The sequence below is a fragment of the Oncorhynchus keta genome, chromosome 21 (genome assembly GCF_023373465.1).
Source record: "Oncorhynchus keta strain PuntledgeMale-10-30-2019 chromosome 21, Oket_V2, whole genome shotgun sequence".
Lineage (NCBI taxonomy): Eukaryota > Metazoa > Chordata > Actinopteri > Salmoniformes > Salmonidae > Oncorhynchus > Oncorhynchus keta.
In genome coordinates this window covers 42,344,970-42,364,182 of record NC_068441.1, presented here as the reverse complement: position 1 = coordinate 42,364,182, position 19,213 = coordinate 42,344,970, and the positions used below count along the sequence as shown (strand labels likewise).

General features: G+C 42.8%; 1 protein-coding gene across 2 annotated transcripts in view; it reads left to right on the top strand.

The window, feature by feature from the left end:
* Nucleotides 1-1,119: 1,119 nt before the first annotated feature.
* Nucleotides 1,120-19,213, top strand: part of LOC118399709 (cytosolic 10-formyltetrahydrofolate dehydrogenase) — a 48,599-nt gene continuing 30,505 nt past the window's right edge. Inside the window, exons 1-7 of one of the 2 annotated variants that reach the window (XM_052473951.1) lie at nt 1,120-1,261; nt 2,772-2,917; nt 6,131-6,365; nt 6,533-6,698; nt 6,923-7,024; nt 7,274-7,363; nt 9,786-9,923. In XM_052473951.1, coding sequence (XP_052329911.1) covers nt 2,788-2,917; nt 6,131-6,365; nt 6,533-6,698; nt 6,923-7,024; nt 7,274-7,363; nt 9,786-9,923 — 861 coding nt within the window. In that variant the 5' untranslated portion in view covers nt 1,120-1,261; nt 2,772-2,787. The remainder of the gene's footprint in view (nt 1,262-2,771; nt 2,918-6,130; nt 6,366-6,532; nt 6,699-6,922; nt 7,025-7,273; nt 7,364-9,785; nt 9,924-19,213) is intronic. The other variant, XM_052473950.1, reaches the window with a different exon arrangement.

The following is a 19,213-nucleotide window of genomic DNA, read 5'->3' as shown; positions in this document are numbered from 1 at the left end:
TGCTGGTCTGATGCAGTCAGGTGACTCCATTCCTATCACTCATTAACCCTAATGATAACGGGTTACTAGTGTAAACTGGCTCTAACTAAACTGGGTTACATTCAGACGCTGTGTGTGACGCAAGCACTATGGCCTGAGGTTTTCAACATTTGCGAGAAAAAGGATACAGTTGAGTCACAGTGACTGTCCCTTGTATTTGAGTGACCCTGCTCTGATGGCTAGCACACAACAAACTGTGTGAAATGCCAATACTATTAGCAGAGTTGTAATGTCCTAACTTAACCTGTGTGGTTGCTACAATACGAACATTGGTACAACTATGCCCCAATCACCTGAGCTATTATCATAATTTGTCATTAATTAATGGCGGTAGCACAAACCTGCAATTTGTGTGCACCTTGAATAACTTTCCTGCGAAGGTCAGTACAGTTAATTGACCAATATGATGACAATTATTAAAGATACACTATGCAAAAATCACTCCACTATTTCCTGGTTGCAAAAATTCTAATAGTTTTCCTAATTTCAGTTTGTTATAAAAAAAAACAAGCAGTCATTGTGGAGGGAATCATTGTACCATCTAAACTACTTTGAAATATATTGTCTATACCCAAAAACATTGTTTTTTCAGCTGTTTGAATCTGGTGTACAAAAGTTTTTTACTTAAGAACGGAAGCATATTGTAGAAATAGAATAGATCTACCCTGTCTTAGACTTGCTTTCAATGATAATGAAATATATATAACTCACATTTCTATGTGAATTTGGTTGGGGTGCCCAAAAAGTTACATGTTGTAGCTTTACCTTTATTGACATTTGCAGGAGTTTATGGTAAATGGGAGTGGTAAACTAAGCCATAACCTACTGACCATTGCTGTCCTATCTTTCTGTCTCTATAACAACCTGTTTTATGGTATAGATATGAACCAATGAGGAAATTATCACATTTTAGAGACTGTCATAAACTTCTGTCATAAACTATACCACACACACTTCTCAACTGGTCTGGGAAAAGTATGATTCCATATAAAGTTATACTGAAAAAATATACCATACACTGATTAAGTTTACGACCTCCCCTTGCGGCTAGACCGCCCTATCATGTCACACGATTTCAACTGTTGTGTAATTCCTAATGGCTGTTACAGTCGCTCACATGCAGCAACCAGCCTTCTGACATTCTCGGCCCGAAATAAAGAGCAACGGTGTCCACACGATCCCTCTCTGCACGCCAGTAGGGGAGACTTTGGCCAGCATTAAAGTAAGGATATTTTTAATATTCAACTGCATATTTCTATGAGTTGAGATTTGCTATCTCGAGATTGCACAGTGCACAATGTTCTACAATTTGATGTTTGTTTCTGGGTCGCGCGCCTAGCTTTACGTATGTGACATCGTTGTGTTTATACATTACTTTATAAAGGTTTGCAACGTTGCCAACCTGTAAGGTAGCTTGCTTACACTGTAATAAACTCATATTACGCTGTCAGAAAAGCTATCACTTTGTGGTGTAGCAACTTTCATTTGTGTTTTCTATCGGAGAGTTTATCGCAAAAGTGAAACTTCACAGTGCATCATTAAAAATGGATTCAAAGATTTGTTTCTGCACACTTTTCATTGTAGGGAAGATATATTTAGGCTTTTTGCACGTAGAAGTCTAGTGTACTGTAGAGCTTCGTCGATTCTATTGGCCAATCCTCCATAGGCAGGGATCTGCTCTGCAACGTGATTGGTTGAAATAAGTGCGACCCCAAGGTATAAAATATGGAGAAAAAATACACCTTTTGAGTGAAAGTCATTGAGCTTGTTCAAGCGGATCACTTTTGCCCAGCCGGTGACCATCGTTGGAAAAGTGTGTTGCATTATTGGGAATAAAAAAAGAATCTGATTTGCTTCTACGTGTCGACTGTATGAACTTCACAAAAATCCTGTGTTCACAGGTCATGAAGTTTTGATTGCAGTCGACTGCAAGTTTCTGCAGTTGCTATTCACCAACTTCATCCTGCAACCATGGCCTGCATTGTGGGAGGCTCTAATAATTAGGCTGTTTTGTTTGACCCATGCAAACGTGATAAAAGACATGACTGAAACAAGAAACAACTTTGTCACAATTTGTATACAGATGCAGTAGATATAGAGTCCTTCATTTACATTTACATTCAAGTCATTTAGCAGACGCTCTTATCCAGAGCGACTTACAAATTGGTGCATTCACCTTATGACATCCAGTAGAACAGTCACTTTACAATAGTGCATCTAAATCTTAAAGGGGGGTGAGAAGGATTACTTATCCTATCCTATCTTTCTCTCATTAACTGATTGTACAATGTACACACATATATGTTCAGTTTGTGAGTGTGATATGGGGGTTGGAGAACAGCTTGTATAAATAATGGCAACACTGACATATTGATCTGAGCCTTGCTGTTGGAAAACCACATCAGTGTCTGACCTTCGGCTGTCGCAGTTGGACCTCTAACAAATTGAATCCTCGACATTCGTATACAGTCGGTTGCTTGAGCCTTACCATTCAAACGTGCCCACTGTCAACCACTTTTCATGACCTTACTAACAAATGGATCTGATATTTGCTGATCAATTTGCCTGATTTTACACAAATGAAAATGGAAAACTTCTGGATAACATAAATATCATTAGGTTATTTTGAAATTGATCATATTCAAATGCTTCTGTTATAAATCTCGAGAAGTGCTTGAAGAAAGTAAAATGCTCTTTTGCTGTTTTTCTGTGGTGTTGCCTTTTTGTGCCAGTAGTTTGTGATCGCTCATGATGAGGATAGCTGTGATTGGTCAGAGTGTTTTTGGCCTGGAGGTGTACAAGGAGTTGAGGAAGGAGGGCCACACCATCGTTGGAGTGTTCACTATACCTGACAAGGATGGCAAAGCCGACCCTCTAGGTGAGCAGGCATGACAGCACCTTTTTTCCTCAGCAATAACTACACTGCTATAATGCAAAATTAATTTGCATATGAAACACAAAAGAGATATTCTCATAGTGGTGGGAGTCTTACTTTTTACCGAAGGACATTTGACTTGGATATCAAGAACCTGCTCGAAGCCTTTGGATAAACAGTATGCATATTGAATTTTCTACCCTTTTCTATCAGGTTTTGTCCTCACACCAGAGTACATAAAGTAAACCAAAGACTACACAGAGAACACATATTGTGAAGGCAAACATAATATCATCTTTTTAATGTCAAGGGAAGTTTGAACTCACACATTATCAGTCAAAGAACAGCCCTGTCCCAAACTATAAGAGAAAATCAATGGATTCTTCTTAAAATTTTGAAAGGAAACAGGGGCCTTGACCATGTCAACTGAACACTGAAAAATGTTGTGCCTGTTGTTCACCCCAGACCAAAGTAGACATTAGATACATTCCACTAGGCGCACACTGGTTGAATCAACGTTGTTTCCACGTAATTTTGATGAAATTACATTGAACCAACGTGGAAGAGACGTTGTGCCCAGTGGGATCACATCAATCCTTTCCCCCCATGTCCTCTGTCCTCAATGCATTTTAATAATCAACATAAACAAGTATAAACATACAGCCCATGGTAATTACCATTTACATTTGTCTCTATTGAAAATGTTGATGCCTACAGCCAACCTGTGAAATTCCCCCTACCTAAAAGGAGCGAAGGGCCCAGTTTGAATATATTAAATACGTGTCCCTTGTTGTAGCCTGATCTGACATGATTGACTTTGTGAACTCTATTCAGTGGCACACTTACTTTTACCCAACCAACCTGAACCAGAACCTGGGCTTGAGGAGATGATGAATATGACGGGATCTCCTCTGACACCAAGGATCCATCAATTCAAAGTCCTTTACGCTGCGACTCTGATTTTTCACTTTAAACAAAAAAACAACAACATTGATTTCAAAGTTTAACAAACCATACAACTCTATGCAAAATGACTACTTGTCAATGTTACCAAACTTTGTATCTGCACAGTTCTTCCTAAAAATGTGTTTTTGTAAAATGTTCTGTGGACATTGTTAAAACTAGTACTTGTGCATAGAGTTGTATTGTTTGGTAAATGTTGGAATCAATGTTTTTTTTGTTTGGTATACATTTTAAAGTGAAAAATATATGTCTTGGCGTAATTCCGTTTCCATGAAATTGCCACAAACAGCCCAGTACATCACTGGAGGTACATCACTGGGGCTGAGCTCCCTGCCATCCATGACGTCTATATTAGGCTGTGTGAAATCAATAAAGACCCCCACCACCCAAGCCAAGGAGTGCTATCTCTGCTTCCGCACGGCAAGTGGTACCGGTGCATCAAGTCTGACACCAACAGGCTCCTGAACAGCTTCTATCCCCAAGCCATAAATAGCTAACAAAATGGCTACACAAACTTTCTGAGTTGGCCCTTGTATTTATATTCTCTATCCACACTCACAGGACTACACACTCACGCACACTGACACTTCAACACACACATAACATGTACACACATTTATACTGACTCTATACACAACTCACATACAATCTTCATTTACACTGCTACTACTCTGTTTATCATACATTCAGATGCCTAGTCACCTTACCCCTATACATATCACTCCAGTATCCCTGCACATTGTAAATATGGTACTGGAACTGATCCTGTATATAGTCACCTTACCCCTATACATATCACTCCAGTATCCCTGCACATTGTAAATATGGTACTGGAACTGATCCTGTATATAGTCACCATACCCCTATCTACCTCCATCACTCCAGTATCACTGCACATTGTAAATATGGTACTGGAACTGACCCTGTATATAGTCACCTTACCCCTATACATATCACTCCAGTATCCCTGCACATTGTAAATATGGTACTGGAACTGACCCTGTATATAGTCACCTTACCCCTATACATATCACTCCAGTATCCCTGCACATTGTAAATATGGTACTGGAACTGATCCTGTATATAGTCACCTTACCCCTATACATATCACTCCAGTATCCCTGCACATTGTAAATATGGTACTGGAACTGACCCTGTATATAGTCACCTTACCCCTATACATATCACTCCAGTATCCCTGCACATTGTAAATATGGTACTGGAACTGATCCTGTATATAGTCACCTTACCCCTATACATATCACTCCAGTATCCCTGCACATTGTAAATATGGTACTGGAACTGATCCTGTATATAGTCACCTTACCCCTATACATATCACTCCAGTATCCCTGCACATTGTAAATATGGTACTGGAACTGATCCTGTATATAGTCACCTTACCCCTATACATATCACTCCAGTATCCCTGCACATTGTAAATATGGTACTGGAACTGATCCTGTATATAGTCACCTTACCCCTATACATATCACTCCAGTATCCCTGCACATTGTAAATATGGTACTGGAACTGACCCTGTATATAGTCACCTTACCCCTATACATATCACTCCAGTATCCCTGCACATTGTAAATATGGTACTGGAACTGATCCTGTATATAGTCACCTTACCCCTATACATATCACTCCAGTATCCCTGCACATTGTAAATATGGTACTGGAACTGACCCTGTATATAGTCACCTTACCCCTATACATATCACTCCAGTATCCCTGCACATTGTAAATATGGTACTGGAACTGATCCTGTATATAGTCACCTTACCCCTATACATATCACTCCAGTATCCCTGCACATTGTAAATATGGTACTGGAACTGACCCTGTATATAGTCACCTTACCCCTATACATATCACTCCAGTATCCCTGCACATTGTTAATATGGTACTGGAACTGATCCTGTATATAGTCACCTTACCCCTATACATATCACTCCAGTATCCCTGCACATTGTAAATATGGTACTGGAACTGACCCTGTATATAGCTTCTTACTTTCCTGTGAAATTTTTTCTACCTTGTTATTGTTTTTTCTACTACATTGACATTGATCACTGCACTGTTGGTTTTAGAGCTTGCATGAAAGGCATTTCACATTTGATATTAACTTGAAATCATGGAATTACTATAATGGTTGGGCAAGCCCCTTAGACCATGGCAATTCGACTTGAATTACATACGGTATATGGGAGAAACATCCCTCCTGTCTTCTCCCCTCTACACCCACAGGCGCGGAGGCTGAGAAGGATGGCGTGAACGTCTTCAAGTTCCCACGCTGGCGCCTGAAGGGGAAAGGCATCCCGGAGGTGGTGCAGGTCTACAAGGCCACGGGGGCCGAGCTCAACGTCATGCCCTTCTGCTCCCAGTTCATCCCCATGGAGGTCATCGACCACCCGGCCCACGGTTCCATCATCTACCACCCCTCCCTGCTGCCCCGACACAGGGGGGCCTCCGCCATCAACTGGTGAGTCGAGTCGGTGGCTGCTTGGACAAACGGATGGATGTTGGTTGGGTGGATGGACAAACGGATGATTGGTTAATTGATGCGAGGCTTGCATGGGTAAACTAAAAATCATCAAGTAGCTTGAGTGTGTTAGGCTTACTTTACCCTCTCCATGGGTTTGACAACAGGACCTTGATCCACGGGGACAAGAAAGGTGGATTCACAGTGTTCTGGGCAGATGACGGACTCGACACTGGACCAATCCTGCTGCAGAGGGAGTGTGATGTGGAGCCTGATGACACTGTCAACACCATCTACAAGAGGTTCCTCTTCCCTGAGGGAGTGAAAGGCACAGTAAGTCAAAGAGATACAACAAGGCCACACTTAAGTACTCTGAGGAATGCAGAGTTTTCTCTGTCTGTCACATAGGGCCAGCCAAATCAACAAATATTGTTTGAAACAGAGTTTCATGTATGCAAAAATAAAGTGCAGCATAGTACAACAACACATGGAGGGTGAGACCATTCCGTACTGTTGGGAATCTTTGAGCATGTTTGTCAAGTTTACCTGATTCACAGGTGGATGCAGTGAGGCTGATCGCAGCAGGGAATGCCCCAAAGATCGTCCAGCCAGAGGAGGGAGCCACCTATGAGGGGATTCAGAAGAAAGACAATGCCAAGGTAGGCCAAGACCTTAACTAAATTCTCTACACACACTGCTCCTGCCATCTTGCTTCTAACCACAAGTTCAGTGGACCGCTCAAGCACTCCTGTAACACTATGTTTGAGATGACATATTACATAGGACCACATATTACATATTGAGATTACATATTACATAGGACCACATATTTCCTATTGTTTGATTCAGATATGCATGTCTATGTTGATTTCAGGTAATTAGTTATTATGATTTGTGTTTTTCTGTAGATTGACTGGAACCAGTCTGCACAAGTCCTACACAACTGGATCAGAGGAAATGACAAAGTGCCTGGAGCCTGGGCAGAGGTTGATGGACAGGTAAGAATATAAGGCTAGGCATAATACTGCCCCCTTTGGATGAATTGCGTGCCCATAGTAAACTAAAACAAAATCTGTCCAAAATTGCTAATATATGCATATAATAATAATTATTGGATAGAAAACACTCTAAAGCTTCTAAACCCGTTTGAATTATGTCTGTAAGTATAGCAGAACTCACAGGGCAGGCAATCTCCCAAACTAGTTTTGGAAGCATGAAACTTGGGGCAACTTTGACGTCATCGCCCCCACCCTTCCCAACCAGCTATGGCTCTGGAGACACTTTCTATGTCTTCCACTAGATGTCCTCATTCAGTAGAGCGTTTAATTGTGCAAATCCCGCAAGCTTTGACCCTTTCGGAGGCAAAACAGTGGGTGTCGCGAGAAAATACACGTGCGTTAGGGCGCGAATTGGACACAGACCTTCCTCTGTTCCAGCTTGCCTGAGAAGAAGTATCATTGTCCGGTTGAATTGAGAATTGTTTTGTACGTTTATAACATCGTAAAGCTTGATTCTGCACTTAGTTTGACCAGTTTAGTCGACATATAATATGTCATTTTGAAGATTTGATGCGCAACTGTTCGGGACCAGAAGTCATTTTGGATGCATTTCAGCTGAAAGTGGTAGCAGATGCTACTATAAGGACACACGAACTGAAACAAAACGATGTATTGGGTAAGTATGACTCCTTCCACTACATTCTGATCGAAGACCATCAAAGGTAAGGGAATATTTATGTTGTAATTTTGTATTTCTGTTGACTCCAACATAGTGGAGAAATATTGCTTTACGTCTGAGCGCCGTCTCAGGTTATTGCATAGTCAACTAATTCTGTAACGTTAAAAACAAATCTGGCACATCGGTTGCATTTAGAACCAGTGTATCTTTCTAACTATATGTAAAACATGTATCTTTTGTCAAAGTTTATAATGAGTATTTCTGTTATCTGGCGTAGCTTTCCATAATTTCTCCGGACATTTTTGGTAATTTTATGAACATGGCGTCAATGTAAACCGTGATTTATGGATATAAAATGCATATTATTGAACAAAACATAAATGTACTGTGTAACAAGTCATATGACTGTCATCTGATGAAGATTTTCAAAAGGTTAGTGAATTAATTATTTTTTAATACTGCTTTTATAATTTAATATTTTCTGGGACAAAATGGCTGCCTCTTGTCTTTGTTTCGGTGGTGGTCTAATATAAATATGTGCTGTGTTTTCGCCGTAAAACATAAAAAAAATCTGACATGCTGGGTAGATGAACAAGGTCAATCATTTGAGGTATTGGACTTGTTAATGTGTGGAGGTTAAATATTTCGAAGAATATTTTTGCATTGCCTGCGCCACCGTTTCAGCTGAACGGGGGGTGGCGGACCCTGAGAGGGACGCCTCGCTTAGTGTATTGTTTGTTGGTTCAGTAATGCCACTGTCAGCCAGCCAAAAGAACATGCTGAGAAGGATAATCACCACAGCAAGCAAGGTACTTGAAGTTAAACTGACAGGCTTGATGAGATCTTCAAGGTCAGGGCCCTTAGCAAGGCTCACAAAATAATTTTAGACCCAAGCTTTCCCCTGTACCTGGACTTTGAACTATTCCCCTCTGGGTGCAGGTATAGGGCACCCCCCTGCAGTAAAAACAGCACTAAACAATAATTTTGACCAAATGTGATATCCCATTGGGGGCAGCAGGTAGCCTGGCGGGTAGGAGCTTTGGGCAAGTAACCGAAAAGTTGCTTGATCGAATCTCCGAGCTGATATGGTAAAAATCTGTCGTTCTGCCCCTGAGCAAGGCAGTTACCCCACAGTTCCTCGGGCACCGATGATGTCGATTAAGGCAGCTCCCCGCACCTCTCTGATTCAGAAGGGTTGGGTTAAATGCGGAAGACACATTTCAGTTGAATTCATTCAGTTGTACAACTGACTAGGTATCCCCCTTTCCTTTCCTAAATAACTCAAGCTAATGTCCCTATCCATTCACTGAGACCACTATCCATTCACTGAGACCACTATCCATTCACTGAGACCAGCAGGCTGGGCTTCTTACTGTATCTACTGTGTATACATGTCATGAATGTGTATTGTCCTTTTCTGAAACAGCATTTTGAAACAAGTACGTGATACGGCAACACATTTTCCCCAAGGGTACAATAAAGACAGTAAAGTACATGCAGAGCCTGTGGTCTAACTGTAATGCTCCTACTCCCCCCCCCCCCGGAGACCGGTGTTCAAATCCCTGTGTCCACCCTTCCTGTTTCTAACTGTCTAATAAAATGTGAATCATATAGCCTTGTTCTCACCTGTTCAGTCACATCAGTGCAGATGAGGTATAGGAGAAAAGGAAAGGAAGCCTGTCTAGACTATTGAGCTCCACCCAAAGGCTGATTCCACTGCGGTCTCTCCTGTCTCGCCTCTAGAAGGTGACGTTCTACGGTTCCTCTCTGCTAGACAGTGGTGCCACTGCTATTGGTCAGCCCCTGGAGATCCCTGGTGCCAGTCAACCCGGTCTGGTTTCTAAGGCGGGCCTGATGCTGTTTGGCAACGACGGCAAAGCGGTAGGTCGTTTAATGTTACACAAACATCATTTAAAGATTATAATTATATTACTACCACTACCAGAGATTCATGATTGTTTTTAAAGCCTAATGTCATATTATCACAATTTCATAGGACCACAGCTTTTCCTTTGGTTGTAAGCTTTGGAAGACGAAACATTTGTTTCTAACTTTTGAGCTATATGTATGTAGCATCCCTGCATGCAGACATGCTATACTACCTGGCCTTCAGGTCAAGGCTTTTATAGCACAGTTTGTAGTATTTGTATGTGTATTTATTATGGATCCCCATTAGCTGCTGCTTTTCCTGGGGTCCAGCAAAATTAAGGCAGTTTATAAAATTTTAAAACATTACAATACATTCACAGATTTCACAACACACTGTGTGCTATCAGGCCCCTACTCCTCCACTACCACATATCTACAGTACTAAATCCACGTGTATGTATAGTGCATATGTTATCGTGTGTCTGTGTGTGTGTGTGTGTGTGTGTGTGTGTGTGTGTGTGTGTGTGTGTGTGTGTGTGTGTGTGTGTGTGTGTGTGTGTGTGTGTGTGTGTGTGTGTGTGTGTGTGTGTGTGTGTGTGTGTCTGTGTGTGCATGTGTCTGTGTGTGCATGTGTCTGTGCCGATGTTTGTGTTGCTTCACAGTCACCACTGTTCCATAAGGTGTTTTTTGAATCTGTTTTTTAAATCTAATTTTACTGCTTGCTTCAGTTACTTGATGTGGAATAGAGATCCATGTAGTCATGACTCTATGTAGTACTGTGTCCCTCCCATAGTCTGTTCTGGACTTGGGAACTGTGAAGAGACCTCTTGTGTCATGTCTTGTGAGATATGCATGGGTTTCTAAGCTTTGCACCAGTAGTTCAAACAGACAGCTCAGTGCATTCAACATGTCAATACCTCTCATAAATAAAAGTAGTGATGAAGTCAATCTCTCCTCTACATTCAGCCCGGAGAGATTGACATGCATATGATTCATTTTAGCTCTCTGTGTACATCCAAGAGCCAGCCGTGGTGCCCTGTTCTGAGCCAATTGCAATTTTCCAAAGTCCTTTTTTGTGGCACCTGACCACACAACTGAACAGTAGTCAAGGTGTGACAAAACTAGGGCCTGTAGAACCTTCCTTGTTGATAGTGTTGTTAAGAAGGCAGGGCATCGCTTTACTATAGACAGACTTCTCCCCATCTTAGCCACTACTGCATCAATATGTTTTGACCATGACAGTTTACAATGTAGTGTTACTCCAAGCAGTTTAGTCATCTCAACTTGCTCGATTTACATATTATTTATTACAAGATGTAGTTGAGGTTTAGGGTAAAGTCAGTGTTATTTTCCAAATACAATGCTTTTAGTTTTAGAAATATTTCGGGCTAACTTATTCCTTGCCACCCACTCTGAAACTAACTGCAGCTCTTTGTTGTGTGTTGCAGTCATTTCAGTCATCATTGTAGTAGCTGACGTGTATAGTGTTGAGTCATCCGCATACAAAGAAACTCTGGCTTTACTCAAAGTCAGTGGCATGTCGTTAGTAAAAATTTTAAAAAGAAAGGTGCCTAAACAGCTACCCTGGGGAATTCCTGATTCCAACTGGATTATATTTGATAGGCTTTCATTAAAGAACAACTTCTGTGTTCTGTTAGACAAGTAACTCTTTATCCACATTATAGCAGGGGGTGTAAAGCCATAACACATACATTTTTCCAGCAGCAGACAATGATCAATAATGTCAAAAGCTTCACTGTTTACTGTAAAATAGCATTGTATCTGATCAAACACATTTTTCCCCAGAAGTTTACTAAGAGTTGGTAACAGGCTGATTGGTCGGCTATTTGAGCCAGTAAAGGGGGCTTTACTATTCTTGGGTAGCGGAATGACTTTAGCTTCCCTCCAGGCCTGAGGGCACACGCTCTCTAGTAGGCTTAAATTGAAGATGTGGCAAATAGGAGTGGCAATATCGTCTGCTATTATCCTCAGTAATTTTCCATCCAGATTGTCAGATCCTGGTGGCTTGTTATTGTTGATAGACAACAATCATTTTTTCCCCTCTTCCACACAGACTTTATGGAATTCAAAAGTACAATTATTGTCTTTCATAATTCGGTCCTATATACTTGGATGTGTAGTGTTAGCGTTTGTTGCTGGCATGTCATCCCTAAGTTTGCTTATCTTGTCAATGAAAAAGTCATTAAAAGTAGTTTGCAATATCAGTGGGCTTTGTGATGAATGAGCCATCTGATTCAATAAATGAAGGAGCCGAGTTGGCTTTTCCCCAAACAATTTCATTTAAGGTGCCCCAAAGCTTTTTACTATCATTCTTTATATAATTTATTTGTTTCATAGTGTAGTTTCTTTTTATTTAGTTTAGTCACATGATTTCTTAATTTGCAGTACATTTGCCAATCGGTTGGGCTGCCAGACTTAATTGCCATTCCTTTTGCCTTATCCCTCTCAACCATACAATTTTTCAATTCCTTATCAATCCAAGGGGATTTAACAGTTTTTACAGTTATTTTCTTAATGGGTGTGTGCTTATTAGTAACAGGAATAAGTCATTTCATAAATGCGTCAAGTGCAGCGTCTGATTGCTCCTGATTACACACCACAGACCAGCAAATACTATTTACATCATCACCATATGAATCACTACAAAACTTCTTGTATGACCTCTTATACACTATATGAGACCCAGCCTTTGGAACTTTGGTTTTCCTAGATGGATATTATATTGTGATCACTACATCCTATGGATTTAGATACTGCTTTAAAGCAAATATCTGCAGCGTTAGCAAAACTGTGATCAATACATGTTGATGATTTAATTCCTGTGCTGTAACTAGTTACAGTTTGACGTTTTTTCCTGAGTGGGCAGCTTGATGATTGCCAGTCAATATTTAAATCACCCAGAAAATATACTTCTCTATTGATATCACATACATTATTAAGCATTTCACACATATTATCCAGATACTGACTGTTAGCACTTGGTGGTCTATAGCAGTTTCCCACAGTAATTCGCTTTAGGTGAGGCAGATTAACCTGTAGCCATATTTCTTTCAACAGTATTTAACATTAGATTGTCTCTAAGCTTTACAGGAATGTGGTTCTGAATATAGACCGCAACACTGCCTCCGTTGGCATTTCTGTATTTTCTGTAGATGTTATAAGCATGTATTGCTACCACTATCATCAAAGGTATTATCTAAGTGAGTTTCAGAGATATGGATATGAATGTTATCTGTTACAAGCAAGTTATTGACTTCATGGACCTTGTTTCTTAGGCTACATATGTTAATATGGGCTATTTTTAGCACTTTTCTGTGTTGCTTGATTGTTTTAATGATTTACTGGGGAGCTTATCAGAGGTAGACTTACTCATGTTATTTACATTGGAGCTGATAGTGCAGGGTGAGCTGCATAAAGTGGTGATCATACCCTGCCACCTCATGGTGAATGGCTGTTCCCCCTCATTAGCAGGGGAAATAACTGGTCTGTTAGTACTGTACTTTTTTTTTGTCAGAGCTGGGCCAATGACCTTTGGCCTGCGCTGAAAAGCTCTTTGTGTGGTGTTATGTAATATGTAGGAGTAACAGAGAGGGTAGACAGAGACTCTTCACTTTTAGTTTATTTCACTTTTGTTTATCCATTTCACTTGCTTTGGCAATGTAAAAATATGTTCCCGTGCCAATAAAGCTCCTTGAATTTTAATTGAGAGAGAGGATAGAGGGGTTTTGAGTGAGAGAGTGTGTTAGAGACTGACTGAATGAAAGAGAGAGTTGAGAGGCAGCCCAGTGTTAATGAATCATAGGGAGACTAATGTGTTTAGTAGCTCCATTGTCTTACCTCTTTTCAGTCAGCTCTATGGGCTGAATGACATGGAATTACCAGGAAGATGAATTAGTTCCGGGGACTTCTCCTCAATCAGCTCTAAATTTGTTTGTTCCCCACGATCTCACATTACTTTGGGGGAAATAGTATAAGGACATACTGTATGTGTTTTACACGTTTACACATTCGGAATATATTTTTAAGGAATATATTTAAATATGCATTCAGGGTATATATGCAGACGTAATGTATCGAAGCCCAGAATGAGTCCTGCAAAAAAGTGTTTTATTTGACCAATCTGGGTTGACCATAGACCGTATAGGATATGACCCGAGTCATACTGCACACGGTCTCGATATGACCCAGGCTTTTCTGGCCTCTACTGGTAATAAATTGTAATACAAGTGGAGCTAAATAAAACTCAATGTGTCTCATTGTGAAGACAGGGAGAGTCTACCTGGGTTGTGTTCATTAGGTACAACAAATTTAAGAAAATGTATAAAAAAATCTAATTTCTGTTTTACATTGCAAAAGGTTATCCATCCCGTGGACTTATGGACACGCCCCCGGAGTTTTAACAGTGCTCAAAATCAGCCTGCAATAGCTAGGACCTTGACTTTGCAATTAGGAATTTATAAAAGTGAATTTATACAGTTACCCTGCATGCGTGTTTGAAGTCTGTTTGAAAAACAAAGCACATTTTCAGTGAACAAATTGGTTTGAATAATTAATAGGTGTACACACACTTAATTCCCTTCAATAGGTCAATATTTTCCTAACATAGTTCTCAATTTGAGAACAGACATTCTTTGAAAGGGGTTATACTACGAAGCAATCTATATCTACGCAGGGTTTTCTAAAGCTAGCCAGCGTCAGTTAGCGTCCCATTCCAGCTCAGTCTTCATCCGTACTACTACGGTGGATATTTCTCGTCCGCCTGCCGCTAACTATAGCAGGCATGTGGCTAGTCAAACTCTTCATTAAGACAATGCTGAAACATCAATCCATGTCAGTGCTGAAATCAAAATGAAATAAACTTTTAACATCGCCGTCTTTATTTTATTACTTTGGTGTTATTAAGGCTGTGTAAGGGAGGCGAAGTCAGGTGCAGGAGAGTAGAGTAGAGTAAACAGGCGCACTTTTATTCCGTTCAACAATAGGCACAGAAAATGACATAAGTGCCCAAAAACACAGAACATTAACTATAAAAGTATCGCGCGTAAACATACACACAAAGACATGATGGGGAACAGAGGACTAAATACATGTCGATTGATTGGGGAATGAAAACCAGGTGTGAAAATCAAGACAAAACAAATGGACAGTTGAAAAATGGAGCGGCGATGGCTAGAAAGCCAATGATGTCAATCGCGAACGCCGCCTGAACAAGGAGAGGAGCCGACTGACAGTAACCCCCCCCTTGACGCGCGGCACCAGTGGCACACCGGCCTCGGGGACGACCCGGGGGGTGAGGCGCAGGGCGATCCGGCTGGCAACGGTAAAACTCCCGCAGCAGTTCGGGATCCAAAACATCCGCAACCGGAACCCAGTACCTCTCCTCCGGACCGTACCCCTCCCACTCCATGATGTACTGAAGGCCCCCCGCCCACCGCCTCGAATCCAGGATGAAACAAACGATGTACGCCGGGGCCTCCTCGATGTCCAAAGGGGGCGGAGGGGGCGGAGGGACCTCCCGCACCTCAGATTCCTGGAGCGGACCAGCCACCACCGGCTTGAGGAGAGACACATGGAACGAGGGGTTAATACGAAAATCAGAGGGAAGCTGTAATCTGTAACATACCTTGTTCACCCTCCTCAGGACTTTGAAGGGCCCCACAAACCACGGACCCAGCTTCAGGCAGGGCAGGCGGAGTGGCAGGTTTTCAGGTCGAGAGCCAGACCCGGTCCCCTCCGTGTGTGCCCAGCCTTACACTGGGCACACACCGAGCAGGAGGAAACATAGATCCTCACGTCCTTAGCCAAGGTCGGCCACCAGTACTTCCCAGTCAGACAGATCCCCGGATGACGTGTGGGCCCAATAGATCAACTGGTCACGGACAGCAGACGGAACGTACATACGTCAGACCGGACACTGGATGGGAGCGGGGTCTGTACGCAACGCCTTCTCAATGTCCGCGTCCAACTCCCACACGACTGGCGCTACCAGACAAGAGGCCGGGAGTACAGGAGTCTGATCCATGGGCCGCTCCTCTGTGTCACAGCCGGGACAGTGCGTCTGCCTTCGTATTCTGGGAACCTGGTCTGTAGGACAGGGTAAACACAAAAAGGGTAAAGAACAGTCTCAACGTCAACAGTGAAGAGGCGACTCTGGGCCTTCAAGGAAGAGTTCCTCTGTCCAGTGTCTGTGTTCTTTTGCCCATCTTAATATTTTCTTTTTATTTACTTAGTACCTTGCCTGATGAGGATTCAGTCTCCTCGCTGCCCGGATGTACTCTAGGTTGCGGTGGTCAGTCCAGATGAGGAAAGGGTGTTTAGTCAAGCCAATGTCTCCACGCCTTCAACGCTTTAAGCACAGCCAACAGCTCCCGGTCCCCCACATCATAGTTACGCTCCACTGGGCTGAGATCCTTCGAGAAGCACAGGAGCAGAGTTTTGGTGGCGTACCCGAGCGCTGAGAGAGCACGGCTCTTATCCCAGCCTCGGATGCGTCCACCTCCACTATGAACGCCAGAGAGGGATCCGGATGGGCCAACACAGGAGCCGAGGTAAACAGAGCTCTTAGCTGCCCAAAAGCCCTGTTCACCTCAGCCGACCACTGCAACTGTTCCGGTCCCCCCTTCAGCAGTGAGGTAATGGGAGCAGCCACCTGGCCAAAACCCTGCACGGTGGAGACCTGGTCTGAACTTTCCACCGTGGTAGCACCAATGGAAACCCCTACACACCTCCCCGAGCACTCTCACGGCCACCCCGTGAGAGCCCTCTGTTGCCAGGAAATAGTGGGGTTATGAAGAGCTAACCAAGGAAGGCCTAGTATCACGGGAAACACAGGACAGTCAATGAGAAAGAGACCTCGTGACCCCCCCTACGTCTCCATGGTCAGGGAGATGGTGGCTTCCCTGATTAGCCCGGACCCTAATGGTCAACTATCCAGAGCGTGAACCGGGAAAGGTCTAACTACAGGAATAGTGGAGATCCCTAAACTAAGGGCGAACGCTCTGTTGATAAAATTCCCAGCTGCGCTTGAATCGACGAGCGCCTTATGCTGGGAATGTGGGGGGAAAAAATCAGGGAAACAAACGGATACAAACAGGTGATCAACAGAGGACTCTGGATGAGTGTGGTGCGAACTAACCTGGGGTGACGCCAGAGTGCCCTGCCTGTTGCCTCGACTCCCAGAGGAACCAACACGGCACCGACCGGCAGTGTGCCCTCTGGGGCCACAGATGGTGCACGTGATGGCTCCTCCTCCAGTCTCCCTACGAGCAGCCCCTCCCAACTCCATGGGAACCGGAGCGGGGGTGCTGGAAGATGGCACCGACAGAGCCCCCTCTGGACGTCCGTGGGTGACCAGCAGAATCCTGGGCTCTCCTCGTCCCCTGCATTAAATGGAAGAGCCGTTCCTCAGCCGCTCTACCCTCGGGCGGATGGTCGAAGACGGCCCGGAAGCGACGGGTGAACTCCTCGAAGTGGTCCAACGCTGCGTCTCCTTCTCCCCACACGGCGTTTGCCCACTCCAGAGCTCTTCCTGAGAGGCATGTGACGAGGGCAGAAACTCTCTCCCTACCCGAGGGAGCTGGATGCACAGTGGCCAGGTAGAGGTCCAGTTGTAATAGGAATCCCTGGCACTGTGCTGCCGTCCCATCATACTCCCTGGGAAGGGAGAGGCGTATCCCACTGGGACTGGTTCCGGATGGGACGGTTAGAGGGAACCCCGGTTGTGCTGGTCGAGGCACTGGGGAGACCTCCTGTCTCCCATCGGTCCATGGTCTGGACAACGCGATCCATCATGGCACCAAGATGATTTAACATAGCTGAATGTTCCTGGACGCGCTCCTCGACTCTAACTGGGGTACCTGCTCCTGCTGACTCCATCGTTTGGTGTGTAATTCTGTTAAATCTGTGTAATGGAGACGAAGTCAGGTGCAGGAGAGCAGAGTAGAGTAAACAGGCACACTTTTATTCCGTTCAACAATAGGCACAGAAAATGACATAAGTGCCCAAAAACACAGAACATTAACTATAAAAGTATCGCGCGTGAACATACACCGTTAACAATGAACAATTACACACAAATACATGATGGTGAACAGAGGACTAAATACATGTAGATTGATTGGGTAATGAAAACCTGGTGTGTATGGAACAAGACAAAACAAATGGACATATGAAAAATGGAGCGGTGATGGCTAGAGAGCCGGTGACGTCGATCGCAGCCCGAACAAGGAGTCGTGACAGGTGTGGTTATCAATGCACAATCACCTTATTTCCCACTCATATGATAAAAATAATTGTTAAGTCATATGTTTTACTGTGTGTGAAGTTTCACATGCATTTGGAATTATTAAGTGTAATGTGCTAGGTATTTTAACATGACAATTTATTTTTTACAAATACAATATTTAATCAGTTGTCCTCAAATTATTTAATTGGTCCTCGATTTGCAGCTCAGACACTTCATTCAGGATAAATGTATTTAGCCTGCCCCGGAGGAGGTTAGATCTGAAAGACTCAATGCCAAATAAATTTACCAGGCTAAAATGTGAGCCACATTTGTGGTACTGGTTATCCCAAGTTGAACTCAGCATTGACCAAAGTTACCTCGCTAACCCCTCAAACTACATTTGTAGTATAGGGCTCAGGTCTAAAATCTACAGTATATGCCTCTGGCTTTAAAAAAACGTTATATACAGTATAATCACACTTTTTCCCCCTACCCTATCATCCCTACTCTGATTGGAGTAAATTAACGGACAACAATACTTCTACTGCTATTTACAGCTTTTGTCGCTCACATCTACGTTACCTGTAGTTAAATCATTTTACATATATTCCTAATTTCCTCTTTCTTCAAGTGATGGATTTTCACCACAGTAGCCAATCCACCATTCATTAACTCCAACCCTGCGATGTCCACAGATTTTTATTTATTTAACCTTTATTTAACTAGGCAAGTCAGTTAAGAAAAAAAATCTTATTTACATTGACGGCCTAGGAACAGTGGGTTAACTGCCTTGTTCAGGGGCAGAACGACAGATGTTTTACCTTATCAGCTCAGGGATTCGATCTAGCAACCTTTCGGTTACTGGCCAAACGCTCTAACCACTAGGCTGCTGACCCAGATTTTTCCCAGTATGCCATTATGCTATTTATTTTTTTGCATGAAATCCACCATTTTACTGAATTACAAGGGTCCATAACTTCCCTATTTGTAACATTTCTACCAATAGTGTCCTAAATAATAATGATATTTCCCATTCACTGATCATGGTTTTTCAGAT